Source organism: Drosophila willistoni (genome assembly GCF_018902025.1).
Source record: "Drosophila willistoni isolate 14030-0811.24 chromosome XL unlocalized genomic scaffold, UCI_dwil_1.1 Seg142, whole genome shotgun sequence".
Classification (NCBI taxonomy): Eukaryota; Metazoa; Arthropoda; class Insecta; order Diptera; family Drosophilidae; genus Drosophila; species Drosophila willistoni.
Genome location: NW_025814053.1, coordinates 1,268,438 through 1,293,104, shown reverse-complemented (window position 1 = coordinate 1,293,104; position 24,667 = coordinate 1,268,438). Strand labels below are relative to the sequence as shown.

Genomic DNA, 24,667 nt, shown 5'->3' with positions numbered 1-24,667 from the left:
CAATCAAGACTATCACAGGACCTATACCCAGTAGGCTTCGGCGGTTGTCGAACTACTTGAAATACTTATAGATTACCAAGGATGTCGTTCCAAATGAGATCCATAAGGGAAATAGCTTCAAATTAAGGGGAAATCTACAAAATGTCCATATTTAAAACCTAAAGTTCCATTTTGTAGTCTTATTAACATGGGTTTGGCGCCCATTTTTAGCCTGCTTTCTTTATATATAGGTATAGCTCACTGGAATATCTTTGCCATGATCCAGAAGTCAATTAATGGCATAAATTCGAAAAATTGATTTACCAAAGTCGAACCTGAATTCAAAGAGGGGGACAAACGGGTTTAAGTATAAATTTATTACTTGTTGTCAGCAGGTGTAAGCTCCTTACCGTGATTCTGATACATAAATATATACTACGGACTGTTAATGTTGCTTTTTTTCACTTTGCACAACTAAAAAAAAATTATAACAATTTGTCCGGCTTTGATACAGAGGCAATTAAATTTTTGTTGTAGTCTTTGAGCCATCTTTTGTGTTCCAGACTAAAGTCTATTAATACTAACTAGAAGAATCACTAACGCTTTTCATTTAAAATTTTACTGTATGCCTTAAAAACGATATTTGACATGTTGTTCTCATGTACCTCTTGAAATTCGTGCCTAAGAAATTCGTAGCTAAATAAAAAAAAATAAGCTTAATAAATAATATATGTATAATAAAATAAAAATTATTTGATATATCATCTGTTCTATATAATATAATTGTTTTTCTAATATTCAATTGCTTGTTTTATTCCATTATATGTGGGTTTCAGCTGAGTTTCCTTTGAGGAGAATTTATTTTAAATTGACTTTAATATAGCATACATTTTTGGGCAACCAACTAAATCAAGTTGCAAGTGAGATGCTAAAGAATTTGCAATAAAGTTTTGATGCGATTTGTCATACAAATAAAAAAGAGACATAAAGGGAGGACGGAGAGAGGTAGAGAGAACAATGATCCCAGTCGCTATATATTATATTAAATTATATACAATATAAAGCGACCCTTATAGATGTACATATATGAAATTATATACCTCACACTATGTAATACGATTCCATTTAGAACGACAATGGGAGGAGCCAAGCATCGAAAGTTGGTTGACGCCCCTAAAAATCCCTAAAAGCAGCAGAAGCCAAAATGGGGGAGGAGCTTTTCTGTTTACCAACTTCAAGAGAAAGAGCTAGAGTGAGAGAGAGAGAGAGAGAGAGAGAGATAGCGCATGGAAGAGTAAGGCAGCCAGAGCGAGAGCCTAAAGTATAAAGCGAAAGAGAGAGAGTGAGAGAGTAAAAGTGCTATCATGAGAGAATAAACTATACAAAATGCATTTTTTCCTCTTGCTTTATTTTCCTTTTTTCTTTCTTTGGTCTCATTTAGTTGTTGTGTGTGTTTGTTTTTGCTTTCTTTGTGTAGATGTGTGTGTATATGTATGTGTGTGTGTGTGTTTTTTATTTTATGTTGTAAAAGTTTTGCAAGTGACATTTTGAAGAGGAAGACGCAAAATGTGACAGAGCCAAAGAAATAAAGCAAATAAACACATCACTTACAGCAGAGCAGAGCGCAGAAGGATGGAAAAGTGTTTGTCACATGTTTGACAACGACATGCGTGAGTGTGTGGGTGTGTGTGTGTGTGTACGTTAGCAGACAGACAAACTCTTATTCATGTTGTCTCAGCCTATGTCCTGGCAGCTGTCGTCTCTTTTGCTAAGGACGCGCAACACGTTGTCTTCTGTCGGTTGGGCCTTGAAAGACGCTGTGGATATATGCAAAAGGTGGCCAGGTCCTTGTGCCTTGTCCTTGTAGTAAATTACTTTTTGTTTATCAACCAACCAACCAACTAACACACACACACACACACACACACACACACGTATCCATACTCACACACGATTTGCATAAGGATGTGCTTATGATGTGCTCGGATTATGGGCCACAATGGACTCGAAGGATTCGCTCATTCTCTTCCGCCCACTCTCAATGTGGATCCACTTGGCTATCTAGACATCTACATAATATTAAGACAAAGCTCGTTGAGCCGTAAGACGATTTAATCGAGCTGAAATAATAGACTAAGGCATCCACACACACACACACACACACACACACACACACACACACACACCGCACATTGGTACCAACAGCAACACTCACACAGTCAGTTACAGTTGAACCTGTTGCTATATTACCAAACTCAATTGAAAATCCTCAGTAAATTGCTTTTGAAACTCTTGGCAAATGTTTATGGCCATGTAAATGAAGGGCTCTGCTATGTTCATTACTGACGACGCTTTACTGTACCGCACCGTACAGTCAAGCACCACACTAAAAGAGAGACTCTGTGCCCCTATCGAATTTATGGCTTATCTGATTTCTAGCAATTAAATCCAGAGTTTGGAAAGAAAAAGAAAAGCAACTCTTAGGCAGGATTTCGATTTCACCTCGCCACTACCCCACTACCCTTCCCCGCGGCCCGATAACCCCTTTGCTAGCACCGCCACACCACCCACCGCTTACCCCTTCCGCTTGGCGCATTTGTCTCGCTTGGCAGCGCTTTAATGCAATCAAAACATTTATAAAGCTTTAGACGCTGCCTCTGCCGATGCGTCTGCCTCTGCCACTGCCTCTGCCTCTGCTGTTACCGTTCGTCGTCCTTGTGAACGACGAAAGAGAAAAATCGGTGGTTGTTGTTTTAATTAGATTTCCAAGGCTAAGAGACAAACAGACATACATAGGTCGAAGGACATGCGACGACTGTCTAAAATTGCCACAGCTGTAAGGGGTTAACGGTAACTTTAACGCTAACTCGTTTCCCCCACCACTTGCCCACCCCACCTCACTTCTTTCAATCGTATACCACCCACCTAAACACTCCTAATAAAACTCAATGAAAGAAATATAAAAACAAATAAAATAGCAAGAAATGAAAAAAAAAAGTTTCAACTGAATTCGGCTTTTTGAATACCCTACAAATGAAATGGATTCTTGTGAGCGAGGAAATATTCAAAGTGGATTTCAAATTCACTTTGACGTTTCCTAAGTCATAAGTTTTCAAACTGTTTGTTCGTTCATAATATTTCAAGTTTTTCACCATTCGAATGGAAGAGACCAATTAAGGGAATAGTAAATCATCAATTTACTTTAAAATCTAGTGGATTATACTATAATCGGGCAAGGGTATGAAAGGCTTAAGCTAAGCATTCACATAAATATATGTATGTGTACCTTGGGTAATCAGTTGAATCAGTTGGCTAAAAGTATAAGCAGCGCTGCTGGCTTCGACGTTGCCGTTGCTTAAATTAATGAAGAAATAAAGACGCACGAGATTTACGCGCTTTTATGGCATGGCGGGCCATGGGGAGGGTGAGGGTGAGGGTGAGGGCAAGGCGGCTGTAAGGTATGGCCTACGGGGGAGGGTTGACGGAAATATGCACAATTCGTGAAATTCATGAAATGCCGCACAATGGCTCCCAAGGGCACGATAAAAATCGAATTAATATAAGAGTTCAACCATAAATGGAGAGCCAAACAAAATGTCAAAGCCAACGACAAAAAAAAGGAACCCCCTCACAGCACACACACACACCCATACAGAAGAGAGCGTCTAAAAAGGATTTTCTATATATGTTCGTGTATATATAAATATACATTTTGTATACATTATTATTTTGATTTTAATTGCTTGAGATTTTATTTCGGTGAGCGCGTCTAATTAGCCTTTAATGCAAATAATGAAAAAGGGTTGCAAATGGCCATAATGGAAAGTTATATGAAAATGTGTATGGAAATTGGGGTAAAGGCCAAAGCAAACAATAATTCCGTATGTTAACTAGAAAAATGCCCTGTGTTGAGTAAGAGTATAAGTTAATTAAGAACGTATAACATTTGCCATATTTTAATGACCTCATTTAACCAATTGGCCATTCTGTTAGTTGCTCTTTCTATAGATTTTAAACTGAACTGACCTTGAGCTAGAGCAGTTCCATCAATGCAGATTCGCTCTCAAGGGCCCACTGGAGATTAAGATTCGAATGCACGATCCTATCCTTACCATTGCATGATCTCTCCCAAGACCACCAAATTCATATGATACTGGCGACTTTTAGTTTCGATTCCTAACAAATTCGGTTGAATAAGATGCGAGAGGTGAGGGCCTAAATTGTTGGCAATAGACAATCATATAGAAGAGCTTGAAATGTTCCACATTTCAATTGGATTTTGTCTTATTTAATTAAATTATTTTCGATATTTTCACAAGCAAAATGTGTGTATGTATGTGTGTATAAACGGACACATGCATGTGAGTGCCACACATATGAATGTTTTACGGGCTCATCGTTGAGTATAATTAATGCATGACGAGAGTGTTTGTGACAATTTCGTATATGTCCTGCCGCCTGCCGCCTGCCGCCTGGCGACTGAAGCCTGGATGGCCGACTATGCCACAGGTGTTTAGGACTAATAACCCGAACCGAAATGAGAGCCCATTTAAGCCAATGAACACAAATCACGCACTCTCATCCATACAAACACAGACACACACACATACACACATGCACGCACGGGTAAGTAAATTATGACAAATGTCCTTGACAGCATCGTCCGACAGTTGTGTGTGTGTGTGTGTGTAACCCTTTACGCTTTTAAGGACTAGAGTGTGGTGATTGTAGAATAGGACAGTGGCAAAAGGACTAAGAGAAGGAGCTTGGACTGGACATGAGCTTGAACATGGGACACATTCTGCGGCAGCTGTAACTAACAACAACATGGCCCAAAACAAATTAGCCATTTAACACAACAATGCTGAGGGCTGTGGGCTGTGGGGGAGGGGGAGGGGAAGGGGGAGGGGAAGGGGGAGGGGAAGGGGGAGGGGTAAGAGTTTACTCAAAGCCAAATGTTGAATGTGAATCGTTTTTGGGGCCAAAGCAAATACATCATTCAAGATTGGAAGATTCCACTGGCATTCCTTGAGTTTTAACTGACTTTATGACTTAAATTTGATCCAATTAGTGGGGAGATTAACTACAGGAAGGACCAGTGGCATTAAATTTTAGTGTGACCATTTCCTCAACTGATAATAACGAATGAGCTAAAAATCGAAAGAGAGATCAATTGAATTTCCCGCAGTTTTCTATAAAATTAGGGTATACAAATTGTGATTGTATGTGTGTGTTGTTGTTTGTGGGTTGTACAATTCAATTAATCCTGTTTGGATACTTCCTTGGCCCCATCTACGACTGGGGACTACTGGTCGACATTCGGGTTGACCAGCAGCCCATCTCCGTTTCCGTTTTCCGTCCTGTTTTGCTTCTCCGACATGTCTGTGTTTGTGTGTGCAGTTTTATCTGCCAACAATTTCAACTAACCTAAAAAGGTCTTTGACAAAGGATATTGTAGTAGTAGGTAGGTATGTAGGTCCTAGGCCTTTTTGGCCTGAAACAAAAACCAAAAAAGGTTCATAAAATTCCAGGCATAGTTTCGAATTTTCGTTGCATTTGTACAAGGACAACACAAAGCAAAGCAAAGCAAGGCAAAATTTCATTTCAATTTTCCAAATTTTTTAATAAAGTTATATTTTCTGTTTGTTTGTTTGTCTGTTTGCTTGTCCGTTTGCTTCGCATTAATCCAAACAAAGACAAGTTTCCGTTTCCGCACAAAAATATTTTTGTAGCAAATAAAAAAAAAAGTGGTATTAAATGCCAAAGTCCTTCTTTCTTTCTGTGAGTGCGTTTGGGTGTGTGTGTGTTCGCATCCTTATCATTTCCGTCATAAATTTCATTTTGCCTTTATTTTTCTATTAAAAACTAGTCTTCAGCTTGTTTGTCATAAATCAAATATGGAAGAAGAAAAGTGGCATAGGGGGAAAACCCTCCACTCTCTGGGACTGAAACGGAGAAACGAAAAACTAAATTCGCAATAATATATATGAAAATAACAAAGGGAAGAAATTCCGCTCACAGTTTTGTTCACTTTACAGCGCCCCAAACGCCCCCAGCCTGCCCCTTGGGGGGAGCAAGGGAATGCAATCTGCCACGTGCTACGTGATCTCCTTATTCATATTCTTCCCCTTTCCACTTCACACACAAACACACATACGCACACATGCATGCAAATGTGGCAACATTAGAATTTTCAACAAAATGCTAGGTGGGTGGGAGAGGGCGTGGGGGCGGGGCTGAAGCAGTAGGGGTACCTACACACATATGTATGATATGGTCAGAGCAGAGCAACCGCAATAAAATCGTTTCTTTATCTTTGGCTGCGGTTTTGTTCTTCTATCGTTTGTCATTATTTAAATTCCTTTTGACAGGCGCACGTAGAAATCCTTGCGGCACTGTATGAAGATGTCTCCAGTGGTTTTTTTTCCATTCGTTTTTTCCTTCTGGTTTGTTTTTTTATGTTGCCTACTTTTTTGGGTCTTTCATGATACTGTCAGCGATATGAAAGAAAGAAATCCTGAACTTTGCCCCCAAACTAGACATGTTGTCAAGACAGTTTTATAATGTGACATGTGTGTGCGTGTGTGTGTGTGTGTGTCCATGTGTGTTGGAGTGTGCGAATGTGCCTGCAAATTGAATTAAATGTGCAACTCAACGACTAAAAGGACTTGTCCTTTTTTTCTACTTAGTTTTGGATGCCATTTTGGAAATAAAAATGATGTTTTGATATTTACAGATTAAGTTGATATATGGTATAACCAAAAAGCGAGCAAAGTGCCTCTGTATGTACATTTGTCTGTATGTGACAATAAGAATTAGTATTACAAGTTTTCCATTCTATTCAATGGGAGGGCATTCCAACTCAACCAGCAATCATTATCCACTTCTCCTCTGAAATCCAAACAATTTTATCAACATTTTCTGGGGTCCTTCTGTGGGTTCTGGATTGTGTGTGGCCGCTTCTCAAGTGCTCGAGCGCTTAATTAGCCCGGCGTGTGAATTTGTTTCAACAACATTTTTGGGCCCAAAACCAAGGAGAACACGGTTTGCTTTTTATGATTTTCACACTTTTGCCTGGGATGTGAAATTAAATTACCAGGCAGCAGGAGGTCGACCGCCCAGTTGCTGGGTCGGTCTGTCTGTCCGTCGGTCGGTCGGTCGGCCGGTGGGTCGTTGGCGGCAAATTACGCATGTAGACCAAGCCACTTCATTGGCGCTTCCAAGGGTCACACACACACACACACACACACTCAGAGCGGAAACGGAAGCGGGGGGTGCTCGGTAACAAATACAAAAGGATGTGGCCAGAAATATTTGCATATTTTGGGTATAATGACTAACAAATTTGAATTGATTCAACACCAAATGTAAAATTTATTTATTTATTATTCGAGCAAGAAGTTACTATTACAGAACTATGGATAAATAGTATTTATTAAATACATATTATGGTTGATTAATTTGTCTTTTCCCGTATATATATATTTACTCTTTATTCAGTGTGTACACACTTCTCGGCTCCTATGGCTATGTCCACGATTTACATGAGTGCTTCAGTTCTGTTAACGCTAGTGTTGGACAACGGCAACTTATGTGTAAGTGTTGGTCAATATCATGATCATTAAATTTCATCGAGTAATTAAACAGCTTTTTAGTTTTCCACGTTTTCAATGTAGCAGTTAGGGAAAATCCTTCATTTTCATTTCAATAAGTTTTATTGGTTTGCTTAGTGTATCTCGCAGTCGGTTTTTCAAGTATGACATTCACTTTTTTTGTCAGTTGCATGGAATTTGAAGGTTTTCCATACATCTAGGTAATTATGTATATGCATGTGAAGATGTTTGTATGTATGTGTAAGTACTTATATAAGCATTTCACATTTGTGGCCTGGCCACATTAACAAAACTCATTACGATTTGGGTTTGCAGATTTTTGGGGACGGAGGGCAAGTGGAACATCCCCAGAGCAGTGGGCAATTGTTTTGAGGTGGATTTCTTCTGTGTACTTCTTCTCCTCACTGCGCTTTTTACACCTTTTCCGTGGAGCCATCGCCCTTTGTCAACATTTTAATGACAGCAATTCAAACATTTCTCGTGCTGCTGCTGCTGATTGCGCTTATGATACCTGGAAACATTGTCTGCCGCAGCTCCGCCATTGCCGGTGCCGTCACCAGTACCAGTTGCCCTCAGTTCCCGTCCATCTCTGCCTCTCTCTGCCTCTCTTCTGTATCTGCTTTTGGTTAATGTTTGTTTGAAGTTTTCTGCTCACTCAGATAAGTGGCATATTTAATATTTTTTCCTCCTGGTGTCAGCTTTTATTGTTGCATATTCATGCGAGACAGGGATCCCGGTGGAGAATTCCGAATTCGAGTTGATGTTCATGTTGGAGAACATGTACATACATACACACATACATATCTCTCTTATCTTTTTTATGTTGCAACTTTGTTGCTTCAAGTTTCAGTTTAAATAGAGACATGGCCATGGCCATTTATTTTAGCTGAATGTGGTATCAAAATGGTGAAAATTGTGTGTTGGCTTTAAATATTTCAAGCATCAAATTGTGTGTAGAAAATGTAGAAATTTTGTACACTGCAAAGCTAAATGCGGAGCCTATTTTTGGTGAATTTGAAAGACATTCGCGTTGTGATAACATAAACAGAATGTATAATATATTGTGTATGTTTTGATGTTTCATAGCTCAGTCAAGTAGGCCTTTCTTTTTATTTTCAAATTGCAGAAAAGAATTTGAAACTTTAATTTGTAGGAGGACAATTTGATTAATATACCCATGGAAAACCCCAAACCTATGAGAAATCACAACTAATTATTGCGGGCAGTTAACACCCACACACAAATACACACAGCCACACACGCACACCACATCGCATAGCCATCTCATATGAAGCAATACTTGACCATTGCTCATACCAAGTTACAAATGTGTATGTGTGTGTGTGTGTGTGTACATAGACAAACATATATCTATTTGAAAATTAATGACATAATAAATTAGCCTTAATTATTATAATGAGCCTTGGGGTAACATTAATGAGCCTGCCACGCCCCCAGCGAGGTGTATGGACAATCTCCTCCATGTCTCTTAAGACAATTAAACTTAAAATTTGTATTAATTTATGGGCATGTGGACGACATCCACAACCCATTCCTGTGCGTGTGTGTGTGTGTGTCTGGGTGTGTGTATGTGGGTATCCCCCAATTAGTTTTATGTCGCCTTTTGTTTCATGTGTTTGTTAGTGGGCGCGAAATTCGCGCAATTAAATGCACCTGATGACAGTACACAGAAATGTTGTCGACAAAGAGACGAAGGTGTGGGAGGAGGAGCAGGATGATGAAGAGGAGGAAGTGGTGGTTATGTAGGCGGGCAGATGGGTAGATGGGAAGGCTAAGGCGGAACGGGCAGGACTTAGTCTGCACAGATGCAGACACACATTAATCACGCTCATGCATAGAGCAAAGTTATACCGAGTTGGTCCCATGATCCATGAGGTGGTCCATGTTGGGCGAGGGGTGGCGGCGAGCGGGGAGGGTGTAAGCCATGCGCCCAGCTTTATAGATTTGTTTATGCCAATTCCTCGTCCAATCCTCTCCATTAAGGGTTGAATCCTTGTTGTGCCAAGAATATATCTATGTATTAGGCAAGATGAATAATCGCACCAAAGATAACTGAGAAAAATCAAAAATATAAACGTGTCGCCCGATAAATCTCATTCGTAAAACAACAACACGTCATACAGTATGATATACTTACGAATTCACTTGTTTTTATTAACCCCTAAAAGTGAGCGTCTTTCGTGTCATCCCAGAGTAAACCAAACTCCTTACTATCTTAGACACTCTTTCCCTCCCCTTCCGACAAGAATATCTAAACTCAGTCAAGTGGGTTTTCAATGTAGATTTTTTTTTTTACGATTTTTGTACATTGCTCATAATCTGTGTAAATTTTGATTAGATTCCAAATATGTGGGGGTAGTAAAATGTAAATCGTTACATACGCATTTCAAAGGAAAAAAAAAAATAATAAAATTAATAATAATAATAATAGCGTTTAGTAAATAGTACGACGCTTGGTCATCTTCGGTATCTTCAGCTTCGTGCGGGTAGCCTCACGAACAATGATTGGAATACGCGAGTCCGGATCGTCCTTGGACTTGGACTTGCTCGACTTGACCTTCTCGTCAAAGCAATCGTACTTGTACGTCTTCCCACTGGTGTGGTTTGGCATTATGGTGGTATCCGATAGAGTCTCCCATTCGTTGTCGTCGTTCAGCTGCTCCTCCGCCTCTGGTGCATCGCTATGGATGCACATCGAGAAGTGCTTCTCCTTCAAAGAGACCGAAGTCTGAGCCGAAATAGTGCGTTGATTTCCGGCTGCTACAGCGTCCGCCGACTGGTCAATCTTCACCACGGACATTCGGTCCATTTGGAACCAGAATAATCCCTTACCAACATTGATTGGTTTCCGTGTCTGCAATAAATGACATTTGGGTCATTCCTCTCTCTTCTTCCCTCTTGGTGACCATTTGCACTTACCCATTGCTTATATATCTCGTGGACAATCCAGGCAAAAACGATCCCAAAGCTAAATATATATCCGTACACGAAATTGGTTGACTCGCCATCACAGTTTGCTAGTCCGAACCAGCAGCGCTCCAACATTTTTTCCGCGTTTTCCATTATCGAGTCCAAAGCAGGCTTCGGTTCCGGCTCCACGGCGTTTTGAAAAATTGCCAAAAACTCAAACATTTTATAAAATATATATTTTAGTTAGTCTTATTCCGGTACAAACAGCTTCGGTCACCTGGTTTTGACTGAATATTTTGCTGCTAGCCTTGGGGTCTATGCTTTTTGGTCGTGGTTTGGGGCTTCAAATTATTTTTCCCGCCTACTTGGTTTTTTTTACCTGCCTACTTGGATTTCGAATTGTTTGACTTTTCAAATCTCAATTTTTGGAAGGTGAAAAGTCTTCCCACCCCGAAGTTGATGCAAAACAAAATAGATATAGTCAAATGGACTAGGGACTATTTCGCTTGGATAATTTATACTCACTTAGTCGCATAATATTTGAATTGTTTGCTGTATAATCTCCGATATTTTGAGTCTTGTTCCTCGTCCTGCTCTGGCATAATCTTCGCATTATAAATCTCATGCTAATCAGTTTTTATTTCTCTCTCTCTCTCTCTCTCTCTCTGTTGTGTTTTGGTTCCTTCCTATCAGACCAAATAAATTACGAGGGTCAAGAGGGAAAGCAAATGGCAATAAATTAAATCTACATCAATGAGAAACAAAACGAAACGCAACAAGGAAAACCAAAAAAAGGCAAACGAAAAAGTCAAGAAATTGTTTTCATTTGGATTTGGCGGAGGCATCGACATGGCCCCAAAGCGGGAGGGTAGAGGGTAGAGGATGGTAGTGGGGGGTATTAAGCAAACAAACAAACAAACAACAATGAAACCAAGTAAACAAACAAACAAACAACAAGAAAAGGCAACGGACGAGACTCAGCCATTAAGGCTGCAGATGGAACCAGAGCTGGAGCCGGAGTCGGAGCTGGAGCGGGCAGAAGCGCAAATGAAATTTTAATTCTTTTTATTCCTTTATTTTTCATTTTTTTTTTTTTACCCTTAAGATGCGGGTGGCTGGTCAGTAAAGTGGGATGGAAGTGGAGAGGAGGTTGCTTGGGAGGGGTGGGGGGACGAATGGAGGAAGGGAAGCACACGGGACACGGCGATTATGCACGGTAAATCATTTCGACATTTTCCCGTTCATAAGCACGTAATTTGACTTGATTTTTCCTTAGCCGTTTTTTTGTTTGGCTTTTGGTTTTTTCCTTCGGCCGCTGCCGTTGGCCATTTGGTTTATTGACTGAGCCAGAGGCAGAGGCAGCGGCAGAGCCAGAGTCAAGATGTTTAGCCCACACGCCCTTGCATATAATTGCAGTTAATTAAAGCCTAAAATTCGTTTCCAAAAATGGTCCATCTAGGTATGTAGGTAAATACCCTACAGCATAATCTAAGGGCTGCTTAAGTACTTCCTGGGCAAAGGACCCTAAACAAAACAACGAAAGGGGACTCGGGCTGGGGAATAAAGTTATAACTTTGCATTAGTTTAAGCCAACTATAAGCGAGATTAGTATATGGTTAAAATTAAATACTTTCAGAATTGGAGAATTTAGTTTAAGCATCCTCAATGCTCATGTTTGCTATGGTTATCAAGGATATAGATGGAATAAAAGATACATTGTGGAACCCCCCGCCAAACTGCGCCCCTGTGTATGACCTGAGGACACTCAAATAAGAGAGGGAGAGAGAGAGAGAGAGAGAGACTGAGGGAAAAAAAGAAAATTAAAGAGAAAACCAAACAAAATGTTTTTTTTTACACTTCCTTCCCTTACTTTTCCCCGCCTGTTGATGGTTTGTCTGTGAAGACTTTTCTTGTTCGCCCCCATTTGTGTGTGTGTGTGTGTGTGTGTGTGTGTGTCCGCGTGTTCTTTTTTTTATTTTGTCTTCATATTTTTCACATTGATTATTAATGATGAGGAAAAATAAAAGTCGAAGAAGGTAAGAAGCAAATACGAAACGGAACAAAAACCGAAAGCAAAAGCAAATTAATTATGGAAATTACTTGCCTCCTGCCCCCGTTTGTCTGTCTGTCTGTCTGTCCCTCTGTCTCATTTAATCGGCTTGCGGTTTGATTTATTTAAATTTTTTCAACAATTTATTTTCATTAATTTGTGAACTTGAGAGAAAGTCCCCTTTCGGACATTAAGAGAGCGACCATCTAACCCTTTTGCTTTCTTTTTCCCTTTTCGCTTGTAATTATTGCAATCTGTTCGATTTTGGGGCACGAACGAGACGGCGGGCAATTTAAAAATGCAAATTAATTGCCACATGGCCCGATCGAGAATGGAGAGAAAATGGAAAATGGCCATTTAAACCAAATTGTTATGACACTTGGCATTGAGCCCAGCAGCCCTTAGTCTAGCCCCATCCCCAACAGCAGGGATGCAGTTAAAAAGTATCTCTCAGTTAATCATAACTTGGGAATTACTAGTGCATTATTCTCTAAGAAAACTGAGTGAGGGGGAACTTCTCGTTCTCGATATTTATTAAAGTAAGCAAGAAGCAGATATTATTGAACAACCCTCGTTTGAGGAAATTTTCAAATAGCTTCTGCTTTTCCTCTATTGCTTTCTATACAGATATTTATTTATTTCGCGCCAACATTAAAAGTCATAATTCAATTTTATTGCAAATGTTGTTGCTGTCGGTTGCTGTTGTTGTTGTTGTTGTTGTGTTTGTTTTTTTGTTCAGGTGCCTTAATCATTTCTAATATCCTGCCTTTAGCCATCGCACCATCCAGCCACCAGTACAGTACGCCTATTTCCGTAGCTCCAAGTTGTGCCCTCTCCATCTCGACTTTCTCCCCACTTTCCCCACTCTCTCTCTATCTCTTTCCCTCACTCTCATAAATACTAATTTCTGTGGCAATAAAGGGCGCGAGGCAAAACATTTGCCGTTTGGTTTTTGCCATTTGCCATTGCCATTTGGCCGGGCCGCGTTTTTCAACTTGGACTCTCTCGCGTCACGACTCACGTACTTAGTACTTAGTTGTGTTGCCATTTTCGACAGACATTTAACAGATAACACACAGCGGAACACGGGGCAAAAAGTAATATTGTAATAATGTTTCTGCTCCTTTCCCGTTTTGTATTTTTCCTCTCAGACTTGGCAATTTTTAATGGATTACATAGCAGAATGGGAGTACCAGCATCTGCTTCTGCTTCTCCTCCTGCTCGTGCTGCTGCTTCTGCTGATGTTTGGTCCTTGGAATGTAAATTATGCAGAGTTTGGCGAATTGTTAATGGGCTGTTCTTTGCCAGCGGCTTTAATGTCACCAGCAGCAGGAGTAGTACACAAAAATAGTATTAGTAGTAGCAAATTACATAAGATTTCCCACACTCCTCCGACTGAACTGATTACCCACATCAATTGCAGACAGAGTTCAAAGAAACGCAAACCCAGCCACAACACCCGCCCACCCACCAACCACCCAACCACCACCACCCCGAAAATAGCCAATGGTCAAGCCAAAACTACCTAAGCTACAATGCGAGATATGACAAGGGGAAGGGTTGATGGCAAACATTGATTACTCCCATAATGAATCGGAGATACTCTAAACAAATTGTAAGTTTATCTCATCTCGGCCACAAAGGTGATTAGGAAGACGAAATCAAAGATTCATGGACACGAATTTGGAAAAGTGACTAAATACCCAACAATCTCGAGAAATCGCCAATCAAATTCATCCATCTGAAATGAACTAAAGCTATATTCTCATTTCTCATTTTTCTCAGACTATAACTCGTTGAATTTACTGTCACTTATTGAAAATTTCATATTTACCCTTTGCTTAAACACAACTGACTTTTAAAACTTAGTCGAAGCATGTAACACAAATCGAAATTTTACTTTAAATATAGAAATATTATAAACAAAAAATTGGAAGTCGTTAAAACAAAAGTAATGTTTTTTTCTTCTCGCGTACTTTTTGGTCACTTTCAGCACTGTGTCCTAGTTTTGCCAACAAGTCCTGATTAAGTTCTCCAAATTTAATTGTTACCCAACATATTCATTACTTAAGAAAGGATGCGGTTTTTATAAGTTGTCCCGGAATTCAAAGAAAGCCGGAAACTGAACCTCATCACCCGGATGATCCAGCCTAGAGAAAGAATTTTTACAATCCAGTCATGTCTTTCCTGGACTCTACAAATTTCTTGCCATTTTCAAATTCTTTTAGTAAGTATACATTTTGAAAGGACATTTTGGAAAATGGTATGTATATATCTGTTAGAAATATTATAAAACGATTTTTCGGTTTGTTCTCCAAATTGTTTACAAAAAGTCGCTAAAAGTCGGAAACTAAAACTTATTATCGCGATTTAATCTAATCTATGGACAAGAAACATATGAAAAGAAAAAGTTTTGGAAATTGTACAAAATTTAATCGAGTAGAAAAAAGATTTTTTAAGCCGATATAAACGTTTTCAACTGAAATTCTAAACAATCCCAAGGACGAATCATTCCCCAACTATAATTCAATGGGTGTTGGCCAAACGCGAAAATGTTACCTAAGCAAGTGAGTATAAAAATCAATAACGGTATATTCTTTTTTTTTAAATTCAATACGTTTTGTTTTGAAAGTTGTGCCAAAATTAAGTTTTCCAAATTTATGTAATTGTTATCTAAAAAAACAAACATCTTTTGGACAAAGTACAAAATTGAATCGCCAAAAAAAAAGTGCGCTAAATTAAATCAAAATCGATGAAAGTCGAAAACTAAAACTGATTATTGCGATCTAGTCTGGGGACAACAAATAAGTTTAAAGGAAAAAGTTGTGTTTGGAATTTACACACACCGATTAACCGAGTGATCATATCAGTCCCCAATTCCAAACCACTTTCTATGGTTTATGGCTGATTGGAAAAATCCAAATATTGCTATCTAAGCTGGTGAGTATAAGAATATACAACGGTTTTGAAAAAAATGTAAATATACACTTTAAATTTAAAACGTTTTTTGGAAAGTTGTATCAAAATTAAGTTCTCTAAATTGAAATATGATCAAAAGTACAAAATTTTGTACCAAAAGAATATATTTCGGACAACACACAAAAGTAAAACGCAATAAAATAATAAGAAAAACGAAACAGATCTAAAAGTCGGAAACTAAAAATAAAATCAAAAGTAAAACGAGTCAATCAGAATTTAAAATAAAAATAAAGAGATCCCCACGAACCAAAATTTTAAGGAAACCTCCAGGATCGAATATTCCCAAATTTCTCGCTGGCTGATTGGGAAACATAAATGTTATTTAAGGTGGTGAGTATATAGAAATATGAAACGGCTATGGTTGGTTCTTGGAAAGTTGTATCAAAATTAAGTTTTTCAAAAAATTTCTTAAACAAACATCTTTTGGACAAAGTACAAAATTTGATCGTTAAAAAAAGTCCACTAAATTAAAACGAAGTCGATAAAAGTCGGAAACCAAAACTGATTATCGCGAGTGATGAGAAGAATTTTGAAGTCAACCAAACTTAAAACAATTTCCAGGATTGCAGTCAACTCAAATCATTCCCGAACTATAAATCGCCAATTTCCTCGCCGCTTTCAATGCTTTTAGCAAAATGGGAAGATCCAGATATTGTTGTTAGCTAAGCTCTGGTGGGTATAGAAATATGGAACCGTTATAAACCATGGTGAGTATATACTTTTCTTAAAACAGTTTTCTAGTTTGGAAAGTTATATCAAAATTCGGTTCTCTAAATTTAAATATTGTAAAAAACAAACATTTTGGACAACACACAAAATTAAAACGCGATAAAACATTCAAACTTTAAAAAAAATAAAAGTAATTAAGATCTAAAACAAAGTCTCTATAAAAGTTGGAAACTAAAACTGATCATCGCGATTTGTTCGATGGACATTAAATATATGAAATATAGTGATATTTGGAATTTGTACAAAATTAAAGAGTGACAAAATTTTTTTTAAGTCATTTAGGATTTAAAATAAAAATAGACATCCCTATCAACCAATATTTTAAAAAACCCCCAGAGTCGAACATTCGCAGAAAAATGGGAATATCCGAATATAAATAAATGTTTCTTAAGGTGGTGGGTATTCGGAAATATGGAACGGTTATGGAAATATGTAAATTTAAAAATCGCATGCATAATGTTTTGAAAAAAAAAAATATACTTTGGACGACCTAAAAACCCGTTAAGCTTTATAATAAATAGTAAAAGTCGTTACAATCGGTCTAATCCATGAAATTTCTAATTTGTTTACAATTATAACTAACTGAAACAACTCAAGATTTTAGTAAAATTTAAAAATTAAGTCATCCACGTTCATTTGTAATCTTTTGAATTACCGGGATCTAATTGAAAAAAAGGTAAGTTTCCTCATTCCAGTCCGAATTCTTTACAATTGATTTTTTTTTTGTCTTTCAGACAAGGATTTCTTGCCTTTCGTAATATTTTATTCTTAACAACTGTGAAATTATTTATAGTTACCTAATTTACGCCGAAAGGAAGTGAATTTCGGCAATCGTATAAAATTTAAACTGTGATTAAATCCAAAAAGGCTAAATCAATATTAAAAATGCCTTATAATCGGGTCAGACGGTAAATTCTTAAATTTCCTTTTTTTTGGCAAATTGTAACAGTTCCAAATTGGTTTTCGGAAATCGTACGAAATTCAAACAAAGTGAAGATTTTTCTAATTATTACTTTCACTACATTAATTTCAAACAAATTTAATCCCTAAAACTGATAACCGTGATTTAACCTAAAGATGATATAATATAATAACTACAAACTAGATGGAAATGGATTTCGAGTGGTGGTAAAAACTTTTCAATAAAAGTAGATAAATAATTTTAAATAATTAATTATTTCTCTTAACGAAATTACAGTGTAAAACTAAATTGGCGGTTCGGCTTCTGATAAGTATGCAACGTTTTTTTGGAAGTTTTTAATTTTTACCATCATTTTGTTTAACACCTACGACAAACAGGTAAAGTATGGATGATGATGAAGAAATAAATTCTCTCGATGGACTTAAACCGCATGTAAAATGAATACAACTCTATAAAACAAATATAGATAGGTATGTAGATGATATGACAATGAATTGTTGCGGTTAGGTTAAATGCGGAAACGGAAAGGGGTGAGCAGAGCTCGGCTCCCTCTTGTTCTTATCCTTCCACCCACCCAACCAACCAACTCAAACCCACTCCATCAAACGTGCTCAGGCTGACGCTTAGAGAGTGTCTTTGTGTACGTCTCTCTGTGTGTGTGTGTGTGTGTGGTTATGCATAACGGTTCATTGCCTGGCTACTCCGTCTAATCACTGTCAAATGCAGGCGACGTTTACGCATTCAAAAGCGAGACAAAAGGGCCATTACCGTGCAGAAGCATGAGAGTTGGAGTCGGAGATGAATGAAAGCCAGTGGACAGTGGGAGGATATACATATATATGTATGTATATGTTAAAGGCTGGAATCGGTAGCTGGGGCCCATTCGACTGCTGTTAATTCGATTAATTACAACAATCAGCGGCATGTTTCATGTGGCAGCGACAGGGCCCAAGGCCCAGTGGCAGAAGGAGGAAGCCAGGCAGTCAGTCAGACAGGCACGCGGATAGAGAAGCTTAACAAATTGCCCAAATGCTAATGATGCCTCTGAAGCTGCCGCCCAGTTCCTCACAATCGATGCCTAATGACAATGATAGATTTGCCCAATAGCTGTCATGTTTAGCCAAAAGAGTGGAACTTGCCGAAGAAAAAACAAAGGCACAAGAGAAAAAGGGAAAGAACAAACACAGAGCACAAAAACAAGGCGAAACATAATTGGATATAACATTTATACGCAATCATCGACAGATTGCAAAACGATTAACGACAACCCTCGTCGGTTTCCGGATCCGGATCCGGGTTTGGGTCTGAATTCTCTTCTTGATAAACTACAACCAGAACAAATGCTGTTATAATCGACTGAACCAACTGCATCTATCAGTTTTGATAAAATTATAGCACATTTTTCCGATATATATACATACATACGTATATGTCTTGGACTATATGTGTGGGAATTGGCCAATTCGCATTACAAGTCAGGGTGTGGCAATTGGCAAGGGATAAAGAGCGTCAGCAGGAGGTTCATTTACTTTTACTTTAAGATTCCTTTTCGGTTATTCCCGTCGTTGTTGTTCTTTTTCTTTCGACAGAGAAACAATCAACTTAATTTGGCCCTGCGCTGAAAGCCCTGTGGCAGATAAATTAAGTCATTAGTTGACGAGGGGGGGAGAAAGTTCTTCAAGAGAGAGCAAGAAGGGAGAAAGACACGCAGGCAGACGAAAAGAAAGTTCCCAGCTAAAGTGGAAAATAAATTGGCAAACGTTTGTTTTGAGATTAACCGCGATTAGAAGCGTCGTGGCATGGCAGTCAGAAGAGAGCTGAGGGGGCGGGGACTGGGGGCGTTTAAGGAGTACGGACTAAGGCGGGAATTGGTAGCAAATGTTGCCATTATTTGATAAGCTCAAACATAGACCTCCTCCAGCTCTCTCTCTATCTTTCTCCCTTCCCTTTCCCCCCTCTCTATTCATGTGTTTGTGTAAACAAATGGCAAATGCGAGAATAATCGTAGGAGATTAAAAAGTTTCAGGCCGCATATACATAGATATCTGGAGAGGGGGCGATACAGGTCCTCGGTGGGTTGCCCAATGACTCGGTTGTGTGGGGTATTTTTTGGGAGCTGACATCAGACAAATGAGTGGCGCACGTGAAGCGTCTGGCAATGTCTCGTGTCTCCTGTCTCCTGTCCCGTATGCGTTTGCCGTCTCCCATGTCCAATGGAAACTTCTCTTTCTAGGACCTCAGCTAATTTATGGGCTCTTTCATACAAATTGCTTTCGGTTTTACTTTACCCATGGCTCACAAAAAGATCCTGGTTAACTAACTATTTACCAACTAGCTGACAAAGCCGCACACACACACACCCACACAGAGAGAGGGAGACAAATGCCAATTGAGTGAGAAATGAAAAGCAATTAACTATCCAAGACGCTGAAAGAGATTATCTCACAGAACGGAACAAAAGGTTTGCGAGTAAGTGTGATATGAACATATTATAAATGATAATATATTGAACAAAGCCAGCACGAGAATTATATACAGATACAGATGTACATGGTCCAAGGATTAATACACTTGATTTTTCTTTTTATACAATTTTCAGTGAACATTGACTTTCGTATACAAATCATAAAGCTATATACGAACTTCTCTCTAAAGTAAGTAATTCCTCGCCGACTTTCGTATACCATGCACCAAATGGGACATATGTATGTACACATATGAGTCTATTACAGCATATGCTATCTCGCTCTCTCTTACAAAAACACCAACTAGTTAAATAAGTTAAGCGTATAGTCTGAAGTCCGACTTTAAAACAACTTGAAGTCGGTAGAAATAAATAAAACGAGTATGATGAATTTGATTGTGAAAGTCAAGAAGTCACAGGAGACAATCCAATTCTTTTAAATCATGGTAAGTCGGCGTGTCAGAAATACGTACTGAAGTAGTCTACGAACCAAATTTGTCTCAGTGATCCGAGATCACATAGTATGTAATTTTATATATTAGCCATATGTTTATATAATATACATACATACATAGATATCTGATTTTGATCAAATTCGTCACAATAACAGATTGTTTTTAAGCCAAGTTTTGTGATAATCACATTTACTTCTATTCAACATGAAATTGGTATGTTTTGCATTATTTCGGCTCTATTAAATATTTGAACACTTAGGAATACTTACGAATACTTAGAGCACTGCATGAATACATTCATAAAGCAAACTACTCTAAATTGTATTCATTTGATGCTTTAAACGGAAGGATGCTGTTACCGAATAAATCGAGTTTCAAACGAAAACGAATAGAATAGAGTTCAACTCGTACGTAAACGAAACCAACTTGAACTCGTATTCGGAAATATAAGATCTCGTTCCAAGGAAGTCAAGCTCTCTTTGAGTTGGCTTTCAAACGAGTAAAATGAGTTGTTAGTCTGTATTCCAAACTAATAGTTCCTATAAAGCAAGCAAATTGGTTTAAGCTACATATTACATTAAACACTAGACTTGCATCCCGTCTTCAACTTGTACAGGCAAGACTACATTGGACATTGGTCAAACAAATGTGTGTCCACTGTGGGGACCACTACATCTTTCGAACACTATCGGGACCCATAAAGCTCTATATAATAAGCACAAGGCAACTAACATGAATTGCAAGAACTGAGTCTAGGTCTTCGAACTTGCCATATAATGGACTGACTAGCTAGTCTGGTGTGGAATCGAGAAGAGGAACTTGCTCAATTATGCATGTTTTCTCTATAGATAATATTGCATATCTAACTTGGAGGATCTAACTTTTCAGCCTGGCAATTATCTGTCTACTATTCCCACCACCCAAAAGTAAACTCTAGCCTAACTATAATGGAGGTTATAAATCAGTTAATTTGATCGATACATATGTGAAATATGGCCAGGACCCTTTCAATGCCATTTGCATGCAGGAAAAAGTTTTAATTAAATCATAAAACAAATTATCGTAGAAAGCTAATCGGTTTGAAAAATGTATGCAACTGCCAAAAGGGGTAACCTGCTAATTGCCTTCAAGCCCAATTCCTGGCTTGTTCGATATAGCTTTCTATACATATGAAGGTAAGTATATCTGCTTTGATTATAGTTCAGTTTACTAGATTTCGGACAGAACCCTATTTAGTAGTCGTGGTGTGTTTTTTGTCCACTTGGTTACTCGTCTGCATCAGATAATGGTGGAATGGGGGAAGGGTGAAGAGGAACTGGAGCACCGCCTCCAACGTTTGTAGTTAACAGAATGGCTAACAGAGCTCTGTTATGCTAACAGTTCCCATGGTTGGCTCCTTTCACCTTCGGGTGGGGGTTGTTGGGGTGGTTCAACGTTAACGTTTCGGGAGAGGGGGTTTCGGATGGGCGTGTTCGCATTTCGCACGCGCCTCTCGTTATGTAGCTCTCAAGACATTGTCGAGTTTGCCTTGGCCACTCCTACGACAACCTGATGACTGACTTGATTCGTTCCCCCCTTCCCACCGCCATCACCCCACCAGACGCCAACAATCACCATCGTATACCATCCCCAAAAAATTCGCTCTGACAAGTGGGTCAAGAAAGCAATGAAAACGGAGAGTGTCTTGATTGGTGAACACAAACAAATACGGTTTTAGGTTCTCAGGAGAGTGAGACAAATGTCCTTTTCACAAACAAGTGAGTATCTATGGCCCGTTAAAAGTTTCCTTTGTTGTTCATCATAATTTACACTTGCCATTAGAAATATTACAGACCTAAGAATACCCTGATAACTTGTCTGTTTGACCAATCCGTTCTACGTTTAAAATGAGTAACACAAGACAGAACTGAAATCGGCATTTGTCGCAAGGTCCTCAAAAAGTCAAGTTCCTAGACTTAAGAAGCTATTTAAACCAACGAGAAAGCTTCAATTGGCTTACTAAAATGTCTAGTAAATGTATCATTATTCCAGCTGAATTAATATTTTTAGCTTATATCCATAATTGAAAGTATATCCTTATGCTTAATAAATATTTTCAACGTTATGAGAAGCTGACACTATGGTGCGTTTCCTATCGAATTCCTATTCCCATCGGAATAAGTGTTCACACTACTCAACATTAGTATCTTTCGACAGTTTAAATTTGATTTTTGTTTAGGCAAAGTAAGCTACAAGAGTGTTGGGTCATTTGTGAGAGAGTGAACGAGTGATTCACTTGCTCAAGACTCACTCCTTCAATTTTGAATACATTTTTAATAACATCTAGATATGTACATAAACGAGAGCCTCAAAACGGAAAAAAAATCTGTCCTAAAATTTTGTCCTAAGTTTTTCAGAAAATCTTTTATTTTTAATCAATATAAGCTAGTTGATTAGTTGATTTCTGAATTATCTATTTAAATCGACAATATGCAAACTAATTTTATCTTTAGGTGGAAATGCTTTAGTCGCCGCAGACTTTTGACTGCCTTTTGACAAGAGTATTACTCTTGTCAGGGACCTCAGAACGCAATAAAGTTAGTTCAGGCTGAGTAAATGAGTTGATGACTCAATTGAATAAGTGAATAAGCACTTCAGAAAGTGATTGTAAACTTGTTCACTCATTAAAGAGAAAGTCGGTGAACTCGTTCATTAAAATGAATTGTTTGGCCCAACAAAATTTCAAATCAAAATTCTACTGGATTCAACGATCCATTTCTATTGCTGGCGAACAATAAAACTGGATTCGAATAACTTACAATTTGTTTTATAGAGAGAGCATTGGAAACAGAAAGATCTAGTTTGTTGGATGTAGCGAAGTCAGTTTCACTATGTCCCACTTAATCGGCAAACTTCGACACTTCGACTTTAAGAATGAAACGATTTCATTGAGCAACATTTCGCAAGCTTTTAATATGTTGAACAACTTCAGGTTATAGCAGAAATAGTAAAGTTCGAGTGGTGGTACCATTCGAACAAAGATTGCAATATCCTTATTCGCCTGGGGTGTTTTGCCAAAAAAAAAAAAAATAACTATCTGGAGACTCTTTAAAGCTTTTAATGCCAGAATCTGATAAGATTTTGTATTGAAATGTTACTATTTTAGCTGTATATTTTGACTTCTTAAAACTTCAAAGCTTCGGATCGATGGGTAAGACTCGAGGGCTGCCACATTGAGTGAGTCACATCTAGTAATGCAATAGATTATTGTAATTACAAGGGCTGGTATTAAGGTGTGTTATTGGCTGTTACTAGAGTTTCGGATTTCCATATATCAATGTAGGCTCTCCGATTGAAAGACTCAAAAATCTTCGCAAGATATACAACTTAAAAAAAAATTGAAACACGAACCTAATGGAAGTAAATGCTAAAATTATTAAAGGAGCTTCTATTCTTGCCATTGCTCTTCGAGATTCTAGAATTATTCCTTAAATTTAATGAATCCTTGCGGTTGATGCCTGTGCTGGAGAATTTAAAGGCCCACCTTCGAAACATTGCAAAAGGTCTAGATAATCAAACTTTTTAAATAAATTAAAGCTACCCCAGCTTGACGTTAAAATTTGATTTGGTAAAGGAATCAAAAATGCAGGGACGATTTTAACCTCCTCTCACCTGGATCACCATTCGCCTTTAATGATTTTCGCCATTCTCTGGAGAGAACCTACTCTGGAGCAACTGAGGGACAACCTGGACTTGAGGGCAGCAATGATCGATCTGATCAACGAGGATTATGCAGACTTCAGGCAATCTTTAGTCATTGTATATCAACATAAAAGTGATGAACCTCCTTAAAGATTCGGTAATTTCTTCTGCAATCGATTCAAAAATGTTCTCCATCGGTCTACGAAGCTCGTTTATATTATCTTTTCACAATTCTAGGATGTTATTTATTGTCTCCGTGGACATAAATAATTTCCACGAGATCCTGCAAAGGTTTTATCGTTAAATATTTATTAAAATAACAAAAATTGAACGACCGGGGCTAACCCGCCCTCCTATAGCCGCCAATCATATAGCGGAATCGTGTGAAAACTAACAATGTTATTCAGAAAAGTCACTGTTTTCGAACGATAGTTCCTATGGAAGCTATATGATATAGTCGCACGCACATTTTAACTCTGTAGGACGGACAGATGGACGGACATGTTGGTTGTTAGTCACGTTGTGTTTTTGTTTTTTAGAAATTTGCAGTCACTCGTGATTGAAACACCAATTGCAAGTTTGAACATATAATTAGTACTATTAGGTAAATTTTCCAGAAAAATTGGGGTTGTTTTAGTTGATAAAGTGACCCACAAAGAGTTACCGCAAAAAAAAGCCATTTAGTTGCCCAAAAAAGTATGCTATATAGGAATAGCTTTATGTGTATTCAAAAGCATTAATATAAATTTAAAAACTGAAGCCATCAAAATTAAGTCAACAATCTTTTCTACCTGACAAAAGGAGGGAGTATACAGAATAATATTCTCTTCTCCATTCCCAAAGAGTTAACATATTGTATAATTT

General features: G+C 38.2%; 1 protein-coding gene and 2 long non-coding RNA genes across 3 annotated transcripts; 2 read left to right on the top strand and 1 right to left on the bottom strand.

Annotated features, from left to right (window-relative positions):
- Positions 1-9,879: 9,879 nt before the first annotated feature.
- Positions 9,880-10,830, bottom strand: LOC6653004. Its single transcript, XM_002075234.4, has 2 exons — positions 10,533-10,830; positions 9,880-10,467 (listed from the first exon to the last, which is right to left on the bottom strand). Exons 1-2 carry the CDS (start codon positions 10,743-10,745, stop codon positions 10,048-10,050), a joined length of 633 nt encoding a protein of 210 aa, XP_002075270.3. The 5' UTR covers positions 10,746-10,830; the 3' UTR covers positions 9,880-10,047.
- Positions 10,831-14,425: 3,595 nt separating this feature from the next.
- On the top strand, positions 14,426-15,737 carry LOC124460538. The gene is made up of 3 exons (XR_006954452.1): positions 14,426-15,140; positions 15,206-15,513; positions 15,714-15,737. It is a non-coding gene; the product is annotated as an uncharacterized LOC124460538 (long non-coding RNA).
- A 4-nt stretch (positions 15,738-15,741) lies between these two features.
- On the top strand, positions 15,742-18,616 carry LOC111519655. The gene is made up of 6 exons (XR_002724427.2): positions 15,742-15,882; positions 16,114-16,259; positions 16,618-16,957; positions 17,016-17,409; positions 17,480-17,513; positions 17,581-18,616. It is a non-coding gene; the product is annotated as an uncharacterized LOC111519655 (long non-coding RNA).
- The last annotated feature ends 6,051 nt before the right edge of the window (positions 18,617-24,667 follow it).

Coding starts and splice junctions, on each gene's coding strand:
- LOC6653004 (XM_002075234.4), bottom strand. CDS start 10,745: ATGTTTGAGTTTTTGGCAATTTTTCAAAACGCCGTGGAGCCGGAACCG. Junction 10,468..10,532: donor ACGAGATATATAAGCAATGG/GTAAGTGCAAAT, acceptor CATTTATTGCAG/ACACGGAAACCAATCAATGT.